We start from the raw sequence: 12,995 nt of genomic DNA, 5'->3' as shown, positions 1-12,995 counted from the left end.
TCCTGGGTGTTTAGCCAAAGAAAATGAAAACACTAATTTAAAAAGATATATGTACCCCATGGTTCACTGTAATATTATTTACAATAGCCAAGATATGGAAACAACCTAAGTGCCCTCAATAGATGAACAGATAAAGAAAACAAATAGATGGAGATATACATAGATAGATAGATAGATAGATAGATAGATAGATAGATAGATACACACACACACACACATATATACACATATACATACATATATATATACACACACACACACATATATATATATATACACATATATACAATGGAATATTATTCAGCCATAAAAGAGAATGAAATCTTGCCATTTGTAACATGTATGGACCAAGATGATACTATGCTAAGTGAAAACGGTCAGACAGAGAAAGACAAATACCGTATGATACTATACGTGGAACCTAAAAAACTAAACAAGTGAACGAACATAACAAAACAGAAGCACAGACAGAGAGAACAGGTGGTTGCCAGAGTGGATGGGGTTGGGGGAGGAAAGAAACAGTGAGAGAGATTAAGAGGCACAAACTTGCGGTTGCAACATAAATGAGTCTCAGGTATGAAATGTACAGTGTAGGGAATATAGTCAATAACTATCTAATGTCTTTGTATGGTGACAAATTGCAACTACATATGGTGACAGATTGTAACTAGACTTATCTTGGGGATCATTTTGAAATGTATAGAAATAACGAATCACTACTTTGTGTAAAGAAACAACATAGTGTTGTAGGTCAATAATACTTCAAAAACAAAAAAGCAAACTCATAGAAAAAGAGATCAGATTTGTGGTTACTGGAGGTAGTGGGGAGGAAAGGGGACTCAGATGAAAGTAGTTCAAAGGCACAAACATCAGTTATCAGACAAATAAGTACTAGAGATGCAATGTACAACATGATGAACATAATTAACACTGCTGTATGTTATATATGAAAGTTGTTAAGAGAATAAATCCTAAGATTTCTCATCGTGAAATTTTTTTCTATTTAATTTTATATCTATACATGATCACAAATGTTCACTAATTTATTGTGACAATCATTTCATCATGTATGTGAATCAAATCATTATACCTCAAACTTACACAGTGCCAAATGTCAATTATAGCTCAATGCAACTGGCAAAAGAAAAGAAACGAAAAGAAATGTATATTTCTAATTTGACAAATGAGGAAACTAGGGCTCAGACCAGTTAAATAACTTAACCAGAGTCACCAGTGAGTAAATGCAGAGCTGGGATTTGAAACCTGTGTTCTTTCTATGCCTGCACACAGGAATACTAACATGTTATGAGGCTGCATCTTTGGAAAAGGCCATGTGCCTCCAAAGGACGCCGTTCCCTCTTCGTGCATCAAAGCTGCCGCTGAGGGTAGAGGAGTTTGTCCTTCCTCCACCTGCTCCCCTCATCTGGTCCCTCCCACCCACAGAACGCAGTTTCCTGGACACCTGTCACTCTTGCTGATCCCACAAGCTAATTGTTTGCCATATTTGTTTAAATTTAGCTTCTTCAACTACTGGCCTGACTAGTAAAACCACCTGTGGTCCCAGCCAGAGATAAAGGGACCTGACCCTCCCATAGCCAGCCTCAAAACCAAATGGGGCACATCTGGGAGCCTCAGGGAGAAAAGAACTGGCACCAAACTAACCAGACGACAGAGCTCTCTTAGCCCTTCTCTCCCTAAGAAGTATCAGAGGGAGAATGTCCCAGGCTGACTGCAGGATGCTGACATCAGTGACACTAGGAACTGGTGACATCAACACTCTGCAGTGACCTCCCAGCCCTTTCACTTGAAGTATTTTCAACTTCATCTGAACCATCCGGCTGCCCACGTCTCCACCCAGCTAACAACCCCTCCCTCCTCCTGCCACATAGCAGGCCCTGGAAAAAGGGGCGCTGCTGATCCCTGGTTTGGGGTGGCCAGTCCTTACTGCCCTGCTGTCTGGCCGACGTCAGCAACTGACACATGGCAGAGACAAGCCGGCAGCCCAGCTCCACCAGCAGTAATTAAGTCTTGTCCAGCCAGGCAGCCACACCCGCAGGGACAGCCTCAGCTGGCCTCTGACTAAGGCAGCCAGAGGGAGATCTGGTCTGACCAGAGCCTCACAGAAGCGGGTTTGTGTGGCAGAAAACAGGTCTGCCACTGTCTGTCGCCTCCAGACACTAGGAACTTTGGAGGCCTTGACAAAGCAACCCGGAATGTTGCTCTGCCCCAGGGCAGGACAAGCCTGGCAGCAGCTGCCCTACAGGCCAGCATTAATTGAGCACCCAGTGCATGCAGAACACAGGAAAGATGCAACAGTTTGGTCTCTGTCCTCCAGAGCATTTGCTGCAGGCTGGCTTCTGAATTGAGGCACCTGGGTTGCTTTTTACAAATGCAGAGTCTCCTACTGAACTGGTATGCAGGAGGGTGGGGCTCAGGAATCTGTATTTTTAGTAGGTGTCCTGGATTAGCCTGGCATCCACTAAAATCTCAGTGGCTCTTAGAAATGCACAGGGCAATCAGGCCCAAAGCATCCCACAATATTTACCAACGAGGTGTAAGCAACCACAAGACAGTGCAGTGTGCACTGGAGGAAGCACAGAGACCTTGGCTAACCCCACGGGGCCCACGAGGAAGCCATGGGAACGGGCAGTGGAATCACCTCCTCATCCCCACTCTTCAGGGCTTCCACACTTTCCAACTGCTGATGCTTCTCCACGTTTATTTTCATTTCTCCTTCCTCTGCTCCTTCCACAAGCTACTCGGGGGACGCTACTCTGATAAGCCTCAGGTCCTCTACCTCTATCTTCCTACAATTCCCACAGGGCAGGCACTCTTTCCCTCATTTTATAAATGGGGAAACTGAGCCTCAGAGAAGATGTATTTGAACTGCTTGCTTGACCACTCAGACCCCCAGCTGTCATACCCACATCTTTGGATCTAGGTTGCTAATGAACATGTCATTTTCAAACATGGGTCACCAATTCTCAATCCAAGAGGAAGGGTCACTTACTTGTAGGTTTTGGTCCTATCCAGCCAGATGCCTGAGATCACAGCCCCAAGCATCCCTGCAATGATGATGGTCAGACCGATTCTCCCAGCATTCACTTCTTCCCCCTGCGAAAACCACAGCCCAAAGATGGGACAGGACACTGGATAGAACAAAGTCGCCCGAGGCAAGGGGGAAAAGGCAAGAAATTTGGGCTCCATTAGAGCCAATTCTCAGAAAGCATCAGGGCCAGATGGCCTGTGAGAAGCTGCCAGTGGGAAGAGAATCCTAGAATAATTGCTTCTCCCAACATAATATGACCCTGTATGTATGTGCTTGATACTGGGTGCTGGGGTGAACCAAATTCTGTCCTTAGAACTACTTTTAGATGGATTTATAAAAATTTAATCCTTATAGCCACCCTTCAGTTTATGATGATTATCATTTCACAGATGTGGAAACTGAAATACACATATCCAAACACATGTATTTTTTGAGCTCTCAGTGCTGAAGGGATAGGAAGATAATAGTTATATATTTTTGAGCATTTTAAGGAGCCAGACACCATGCTGAAGATTTTTCATCATCATCTCATTTAATTCTCCTAATTCCCACCATAAGGCTAGGAATCAACATTCCCCATTTTACAGATGAAGAAACTGAGGCACAATGAGATTAACCTACTAGCCCAAGGCCATGAGGCCTTTATTAAGTGCACAGGCAGGGCTTGAACTCAGACCTGTCAAACTCCAACACTGGCACATTCAGCCATGGTGACCCACTACTTCCACAGACATGAGATCCTTGACCTTTAAAAAGAGAGGTGGACCTGGGTTCTCAACTCCAGGATACTCAGTGTCCCATTCCCAGTATCCAGCCCTTACTGGTTCTGGAAACATTTAAAACATGCTTTCTGCTGAGCAACTAAGACTTTAAAATTAAACCTTGCCCACATTTCACAAATTAAATATTTCATATGTGATTTTATATGTGTACTTGTTTACCTACTGTGTCGCCAGGCACTATGTTATATTCTTTACAAACATAAACCTTCTAATCTACCTTCTAATTCTAAAATTAATCTTTCAATAGTAATTAGGCTTCTTTTGTAGAAAAGAGAATACAGCTCAGATGCTAACCAGCTTATCACACAGCTGAGGACCACCAGCCCTGGGACTGAGATCCAGGGCCGCCTCCCTCCAAATCCCACAGCAGAACACCACACCACACTGCCTAGATCTCCGGAAACCAGGAGTCAGCCACTGACACCCCAGCTCCTGCCCAGACAGACTCGGAGACCTCACTCCGGGCGCAGCAAGCTTAGGGACCGCCCTTACCGGGTAGTGCAAGATCACCATGCGATTCAGCAGAGTGGACAAGGCATAAAAAGCACCAGCATTCAGACCTGAAGGAGGGAGGGAGAAACACAATTTATTAGGGTCATTCTTCTGCTGGGCCACTGCTGACTTCTCCCTGCAGCGGTGAGGGATGTCAGAAATCCTCATCCTCATTGCTACTGGGAGTGGTGCCCTCCGAGAAGAAGAAATACTCCAAAACAACCAAAAGAAACCATTTTAACCTCTTCTTAGCCAAACATCATTGCCCTCTGATCCCTTCAGCCCTGTCCTGGAAACACAGGCACCAGAAATTATTTCTCCCCAGGTCAAAACCGTACATCCCTCTTAAAAGCTGGCCCGACCTAAGGGGTCAGTGAACTACTGGACACCTTTCGCTTCCTCCTGATCACCTATCCCATCTTCCGAATGCTCCAAACCCCTGACACCATTCCTTCTGCAGGGGGTTTCCCACCTCTTTCCCTGTCCTTCTTTCAGCTTTTTTCTCAGGTTCAGTATCACAAAAAATCTTAGACTTGAAACCAGAATGGATCCTAAAGAGCATTGATTTGACTCTCCTAATTCATTGATGCATCCAACAAATAAATGAAGCACCTAAAATATACTTTAAGAATCTGTGTCATTAGAAAATGAGGCCATTTGTCCAAAGCCATACAGTGACCTAGTAACAAAGACGAGACTGAAATGGATGCAAAGTAGAAGGGCTTCCTGTCCTCCCTGCACAGTAACAGTGATGATGGGGATGATGATGGTGGTGGTGGTGAGGATGATGGTGATGATGGTAGCAGCACATACTTATGTTCTAGACACTTTTCTAAACATCTTACAATCCTCATAACCACCCTAGAGAAGTAGGTAACATCATCATCCCCATTTTATAGAAGAGAAAAATGCACGCAGAGTTAAAAATAAATACAGAGATCACTCCGTGAGGTCCACCAGGGATCTTTTCAACCTTACCTAATTTTGAGGCTCACATGACTACCACTGATACACCTGACATTAGGTCCACTTAGAAGGGGTGAGACAGGGCACAGTTCCCAGGCAGGGCAGCCTCGGGAGTTCCTCCTCAGTGGAACCGGTCCACAGAACCTCGGTCCATCGAGCCATCCAGAATCTATTCTCTCCCCACACGCCCCAGTGCAGGGAAAGGTAGGTGTGGCACCCACCCTGGCTTAACCTCTCTGCAGGAGCCACTGTTGCTTATAACTCATCCACATCATAGCTAGCAGCATTGCCAGAAAGGGTAGGCCAGTGAGAAGAGTCACTGTGCTCAGAGTAGCACAAAGAACAGCTTCCCACCAGGTGTGAGAAGATCTCCCAGTCCACTTGCAGTCATTTTTATCACAACAGGTCGTGTTTATCAGCAGCAATGTTGCCTAAAGGCAGTTGACTTACTCCCTTTATGAGGTTCCCAGAGGAACGAGACACAAAGTTAAGCAAAGGTCAAATTCTCCTGCAAAATGGGGGAGGAAGTTGGGTTTGCCATCCTCACAGTTACCCGGGGTAGCAAGAGGCAGGGCTGCATTTTAACCCAGACTGCAGAGCTTCAGACTCCTCCGTCCTAATCACTCTATTTCACATCCTCACAAAACTGACCCTCAACAGCTTCCCCAGCTCCGGTTCTGGCCCTGTCACGCCCCAGCCTCTCCCAGCAGGTCACCTCAGGGATACAACAAGGCTGGGCTCAATGCCACCTCCTGAGAGGTACAGGGCCACAGGGGTCAAGTAGACCCAGGAGGACTCTGAGGCTCTTGGCAACATCTTACTGAACAAGCACACCCCACTAACCTTCATACCGCACACCCAGCCACTTGGAAATTCCATTCCTGAGTCAAGAGAGCCCACAAGGAGACACATTCCTGGAAAGGGGGGTGGGGAGAGGGTGGACAAGGAGAAGGATGAAATCAGCCCCTCTTCCTGCCCCTCAGCCACGCCCAGGCTCTGGTCCTAGACTAACAGGGCTGGGAAAGGGTGAGCTGGGGAGAGGAGGACGGGAGTGGGAGGGATGGGCAGGGCACACTCAGAATCAAGCTCAGCTTCAGATGGGCTGGCTGCTCTCGGATTGGGCCCAACTGGGATGAACAAAGAAGGCAGAATCTAGACAGAAATTATCCTAGAGGACTGGGGAAAAAAAAAAAAAAACTCACTTCAAACACCAGCATGTTCCTGACCCTGAGAAGGGCAGAGAGAAACTGTCCTGAGCACGCTGATCTGAGCTACTGAAGCTGAACAGCTTCCTGGGGCTCAAAGGTTTAGGGAAATCAGTTCCAGACCAGCACCACCTGAGAGCTTGTTAGAAATGCAAATTATTGACTCCACCCCAGACCTCTGGGAGTGGGGCTGGCAGGCAGTCTTATTTGAACAAGCCTTCCAGGTAATTCTGACAGTGCTTGGGTTAGAGACCCACTCCCTCAGCTAGACAAGAGTGGTTTACTAATAGCCATCCCCTGTCCCCTGCACCCAGCCAGCAGGAGACGAAATCAGGGCTGAGGCAGGGATGGGAGGAGGTGGGGATGGAGATGAGGAAGGGTTCACCCTGGAAGGCTAACATTCTTTCCCATTCTTGCTACAGTCCAACCCTAGAGGAATTAGGAACTTGTGTATGGTTTCTGCACCAGTCATTCCCCATATTGTCAAAGGTCGCCACAGGGCGAAACCACACAAGTCCACTCCACAGCCCAAACCAAGGGGTCCGGCATCCATGCTCAAGGGCAGGAATGAGGTGCGTGCTCTGCCCTGTGTGTGAGAACCTGTTACAGCAATGCACGTGACTGTGAATTCAGGCATGATTATCCCCAGCAAGGTAAGCCGGCCAGGTCAGGGCCATATTCCTGGGAGGAATGCGATCGCCCTGGACAGGCCTGGTCATTCCCGGTATCAGTCATCAGGAGAAGTGCAGGTCACTGAGGAGCTGGCCTTTAGGAAGGCGGAAGGGACTCGTCATCACTCTGTGCTTCTCTCCTTGTTAAGAGCGATTTTTTCAAACCGTGGTCCAGAGACCACTGGCATTAGAAGGATTTAGAGCTTAAAAATGCAGATTCCTGGGCTCTACCCGCACCCACTAAAACCAACTCTCCTGGAATGGGGCTAGAAATCTGCACTTAGCAACAACACCACCACAAAAACCCCGCGTATTTCTTAAACTCACTGGAGTTTGGGAACAAATGGCCTTGGGAATAAGGAAGATCAAAGACAAGGCCCAGGCTCTCAGATGCTGGGGTCAAGCTGGAGGCAGCTGGGACAGGAAGAGGCTTCAAGACCCTGGTTCTCAATCCTGCTGCAAACCAGAATCACCTGGAATGCTTGTTAAAAGCGGATTCCCAGGCCCTGAGGACCCAGATTGTCTGAGTGTGAATTTCCAGAAGAGAGGGAGGGAAAACTAGGTGCACGTGCTCCCAGCACTGCAGGGGGTTCTCCCATCAGGCCAACTGGAAAGCACCGATCCTAGGTCCTGTCTCTGGGTTCCAGCTACTCTGTGTTCACTTCCTTTCATTCCTTCTGGAACCTGTTGTAAACGCTTGTTTTAGGGCCAGCCTGACCTCAGCAAAGCTCCAGGAAATCCTGGAAGGATTTTATATTCACCCTTAAGCCAGGATCTCAGAGGGGGCACAAAGCCCCTCCTGAGGCCCTTGTAAAGCCCTTGAACGCCACGAGGAAGGGTGATGCCCAACACTGCGCAGACTATTCAGAAGCACAGCTGGGGGAGAGGCTGGGGTGGGGGGAACTTGGAAAAGTGTTCCTTATGAGGACACCCGCCAGAAGAGAAGCCTTTCAACAACTCCTTTAGCAGGGCAGTTGTTAACCATCAATGAAAAGACATTAGAGGAAGCCATGGGACAGCAAGGCCTGGAGATAACAGGTTCTTACTTCCCCCCACCCCACCTTCAGGGCTGATACACAGCACAGGACCTGCCCTTCCCCAGACTCTGGTAGGCTCGCCCTGGCAGAAGAATCTGGTCCAGCCTTGTGTCTTCGTGCTCTGGCAGACCTGGAGGAGGGAGGGCATTTTACTGGAGGAGGAGGCAGTTTCTCGTCCCCGTGATATTTCAGCAACATCAGGTGCATACCCTACCTCTGCGCCCCCTCCCCTCTGAACTGGGCAGCGAGATTTAGGAAACAAACAGAAACAGCACACCCGGTGAAATCTGAATTTCAGATAAACAAATACTTTTTTAGCGTAAATATGCCCCCAAATATATCGTGAGACATTTTTATACTAAAAAAGAATTTGTTGTGTATCTGAAATTCCAGTTTAGCTGGATGGCCCTTATTTTAACCCTCAAACCTATCTCTAAGAGTGTGGCCAGAGCCCAGAAGGAAGAGGCAGCAACCCTGGAATTCCTCCAAAGCCTTCACTGTCTCAGGCACCTCGGGCGGCTGACTCAGCAGCTCCGAGAAGCACTTGGAAGGTCACTACCAGCACAATATTGAACATCCCACCAACTGCACAGGAGCTTCTCCCTACTTGGCAAAATCTAATTCAGACCAAAAATAAATAAATAAATAAATAAAAGTAGAAAGTGGGCAAGTTTACCAACACAACAGCAATGTGGATAAGTGCAGTGTTTTGATTCATAATTACTTTAAAATGCTCATTTCTATTCAGGGCGCTCCAATGGAAAGCAAATGTTATTACTCCCTTCTGAAGTAACTCGAGAGAGAAAGGATGAACACAGGATGGGTGAAGGTGGTACATGCAGTAAGTAGCAGAGCTGACAATAAAACTCAGACCTCGTGCTCCTTATGTGCCAACTCTGAACTCGCTGGTCCAGCAGTCAAGGCTCTTACTCCATGACATGTCCCCCCACATCCAGCAAATGTGTCCCTGAAACACTACCAACTGCTCGATTTCTAACCGCATGCTCTTAAGTGTTCACAATTCAGAGGAAAATATGAATATCACATGTACTAGATAATGTATATATATATTATGATTATATGTGTATATATAAAGTGTGGCCCATTTCCCTCTTCAAAGCTCAACCTGAAACTTCAGGGAGGTTGGAGGGAATTCTGGGAGGTTCCAAAGCATTTAGCTGAAACTGTAGTGGGGTTTATGTTTTGTGTGTATTTTTAATTTGCAGCAAAGATAGTGGGAGAGGAGAGCAGGAATCCTCAGGTGGACTGAATGCCAAACACTGTCTTCCCATGACTTGTAAACCTTAGAGAGACAGGCTAAGGCTGAGACCCCCTCATCACCATGGCTGGTCCTGTTTCCTACACCTAGAACTCTAGACCATCTTCTTAGAAGAAAGCAAGCCCCAGGCAACTGGTCTGGAAGACTGATTCTGAGGAAGGACTCTCCCACCCCACCACCGCCAGACAGACCCAAAGGCCACTCAGGCAAGGGGGGCTGAAAACAGAACCATGGCTCTGTCTCCAGGAGGCTCCTGCACAAGGAGGCAAAATGGTGCAATGGTTAGGAGATGAGCTTTGGCATCAGACATACAGAAGTTTGTATCTAAGCTCCGTTACTTGCTAGCTGTCCAATTATGGGCAAGGAACTAAATCAGAGCCTCAGTTTCCTCAGGTATAAAATGGAGCAGTTAAGCACCTACGTCATGGGTTCCTTTTGAAGATTAAGTGAGACAATGCATGTAACGCTCTTCACATGGTGCTTGGCACACAGTAATGGCTCAGTAATATTTTTTTTTTCAAATCTGTGATTAAGCCTGAGAATAATTTCCCTGTTGGCAAAGAACCCTATCACCAAGTCCAATGCTATACTGTGAAAATAAGGCTTGTGACTCTAACGAAACATGTACCTACAGATTAGTTTAATTCTCTCCCTGGGGTCATCTCAGGCCTTTGAGAAAAATGTGAATAAATTCTACCCACACACAACAGAGTCAACTGCTTCCAGACGCTCAGAAGTGAATTGTTTTTCTACTTCAGTATCATCTCAATGTAACGACAGTCTACTCCCACCCCCGTCTCTCTCCCCCCACCTTCTGGGACCTGGGTTGTGGATACATTGGTATGCTTGATGGTTTCCCACAGGGCTCTGAGGCTCTGCTTCTTTATCTTCCATCTTTTTCCTTTCTGTTCCTTAGACAGGATCATTGTATTTGACCCACCTTCAAGTTCACTGATTCCTTCTTCTGCCAGCTTAGATCTAACGTCGAGCCTTGTAGTGAATTTTCCGTTTCAATTATTGCATATTCAACTCCAGAATTTCTATTTGGTTCTTTTTTATTTCTGTCTTTCTTGATATCCTCTATTTGGAGAGACATTCTCTACTTTTCTGTAGTTCTTTACAATGGTTTCCTTCAGTTCTTTGAATATATTTTTAAGAGGGTGAGTTACAATCTTTGTCTATTATGTCCAACATCTGGGCTTCCTCAGGACTAGTTTCTGTATATGAGACCTGCTGTCCTGTTTCTTTGCATGTCTCACATTTTCTTTGTTGAAACTGGACATTATAAATACCATGTCAGCTCTGGAAACGAGATTCTCCTCTCTCCCCAGGATTTGTTGCTATAGCTGCTGTTTGTTTAATGACTTTCCTAGACTCATTTTGTAAAGTTTGTATTTTTTGTCATGTGTAGCCACTTAAGTTTCTGCTCTGTTAGCTTAGTGGTGAGCTAATGATTAGACAGAGATTTCCTTGAATACCTTAAGGCAGTAAGTCTCCCACCTTTGCCGAAGACCTCGATGTGTGTGTTGGGACTTGTCTGCAATGTTCCAGCAGGCAGGTGACAACTCTGCCTTAGCCTTCAATTCCTGCTTGCATAAAGCCTCAAGTTCAGCCAGAGGTGACACTTCATGGCTTTTTCAGGTCTTTTCTGGGCATGAGTTCAACTCTGTATGTGTATGTGAATGCCTAGAAAAATATGTCAGAGTTTTTCAAAGCCCCAAGGACATCTCATTCTCTAGATTTTCCTTTCAAGATCTTTGGCCTGACTCGTTTCCCCCAACTGAGGTATTCCTACCTCAGGCAGCTGTGATGTTAAACAGTGATTGTTTTCATCAAATGCCCTGGGGATATGGTTTTCCCACTGAAAAAGTTGAGTCAGGTCAAATATAGGCAAGTCCTCTGAATGGGGCCTTTCTAGGGCCCTGCCACATGGCTTAAGTGGAACTTCTGCAAGAGCTCCAAAATTGTTTGGCCCCATCCTGTGGCTATGAGGCTGCTAGTTTTCAAGGCTACCGTGTCTGGGAGGCTGCTGGTTTTCAAGGCTACCATAGAGTCTGGAAGAAGGGGATCAGAACAGGGCAAGTTAAAACACAAAGCTCACTGTTTTAGCATGATTTAGCCATTTGTCTTGAATAGATGTCCCTTAGATTGTTACAAGCCTTTGGTTAAGAATTCTGATATAATTCATTTTGACAATGTTGGCCAGTGTTCTTTTTGTTTTCATGGACGAACAGATTATCTAAGGTTCTAACTCCACCATTCCAGCACTACCTTATTCACTTCCTGTGTTATCACTTAACCAAATAGGTAAGGAGGGCTATCCAGATGCACAGTAAGATTAGCACCACTCTGCCAGACTGAAGACCATAAAAGCAACTAGCCATACAAAAGAGAAGGAGTTGCTTTACGTCCACAGCATGACCCAGAGCTGAGCTCTCAGAGACCAGGACCAGCACTGTCCCTGGTACATTTTGTTCTTATTCCATTTTCATGGGTCAGTGACCTGACCTTGCCATCAACAGCTTCCAGCACTGAATGAGACCACAGCCTCTGGAATGAGACTCTTGCCCTGTTGTCACCACCATCACCATTCTCATTCACAGAAAATATTTATTAAGCACTCATCCGCCCTAGAATTCCAAGTTAGGCTTCAAATACCCTGTTGTCATTGCAATAAGGTTTAAAGTGTTCAAAGATCAATGCACTTAAGATGTTTCAGTCTAGGGAAAAGTGAAAGTTCTTAGAGGCATGGAATCCTGAGTCTGGAAGGGAACCCAAAAGGCAGCAGGTTTCACTATCCATCTATTGCCTGATATTTGCCACACTATCCCCACGAAGTGGTTGGTTCCATCTATACTTGAATACCTCCCACAGAGAGCAACTCCTGACATCTTTAGCTGGACATCCTAAGTATTAGAAACTTTGTTTTGTGGATGAATACAGAGACATACTCAGAACTAAGAAGCTGGAGAGAGGGAGGAATGCAGACCAGAGACCTTAAAGCCTAATGTGGTTAGCTGGGGTTATTCCAGGTGAGAGGTCACCTAACTTGTGCGCATGCCTGAGAAACAGGCGTGCCTCTCTGTGGAGGATATCACCTCTTATCTAAAGTCTTAACAGATAACCACTTTTATTCACGTAAGGGCATTGGTAAGCCTAAAATGAAATGTTGGCACAATTCAAGGAAGCAGTGTAAGCAATCATGAGTCAGGTATTAAGAGTGGAGGCTTTGGAGTTAGACAAACCTGTTTTGAACCCTGGCTCTGCCTCTTAAAAGCTGTGTGTTCTTGAACTACTTATCTAATCTCTCTGAGTTTCTCTTTCCTCATCTGTTAATTGGGGAAAATTATGGTACTTACCTCACACAGGTGTGGTAGGAGTTAAATAAAATCATGTATGAAAAGTCGTGGCACATAGTAAATGCTATTGTTGTAATAAAACACACAGTTTGGGAGCCTAGGGGAAAACCTGAGGTTATAGCCAGCTGGGGTTTCACTAAGAATAAATCATGTTA

The 12,995-nt window shown here is 45.9% G+C and overlaps 1 protein-coding gene across 4 annotated transcripts in view; it reads right to left on the bottom strand.

Annotated features, from left to right (window-relative positions):
* Window positions 1–12,995, bottom strand: part of FLVCR2 (FLVCR choline and putative heme transporter 2) — a 58,585-nt gene that overhangs the window by 11,487 nt on the left and 34,103 nt on the right. For all 4 annotated transcript variants that reach the window (XM_031454095.2, XM_064486133.1, XM_031454094.2 and 1 more), the window contains 2 exons: window positions 4,324–4,391; window positions 3,011–3,114 (listed from right to left, as the gene is read on the bottom strand). In XM_031454095.2, coding sequence (XP_031309955.2) covers window positions 3,011–3,114; window positions 4,324–4,391 — 172 coding nt within the window. The remainder of the gene's footprint in view (window positions 1–3,010; window positions 3,115–4,323; window positions 4,392–12,995) is intronic.

Source organism: Camelus dromedarius, chromosome 5 (genome assembly GCF_036321535.1).
Source record: "Camelus dromedarius isolate mCamDro1 chromosome 5, mCamDro1.pat, whole genome shotgun sequence".
NCBI lineage: Eukaryota > Metazoa > Chordata > Mammalia > Artiodactyla > Camelidae > Camelus > Camelus dromedarius.
The sequence above is the reverse complement of the archived record's forward strand: the minus strand, read 5'-3'. Positions and strand labels throughout refer to the sequence as shown.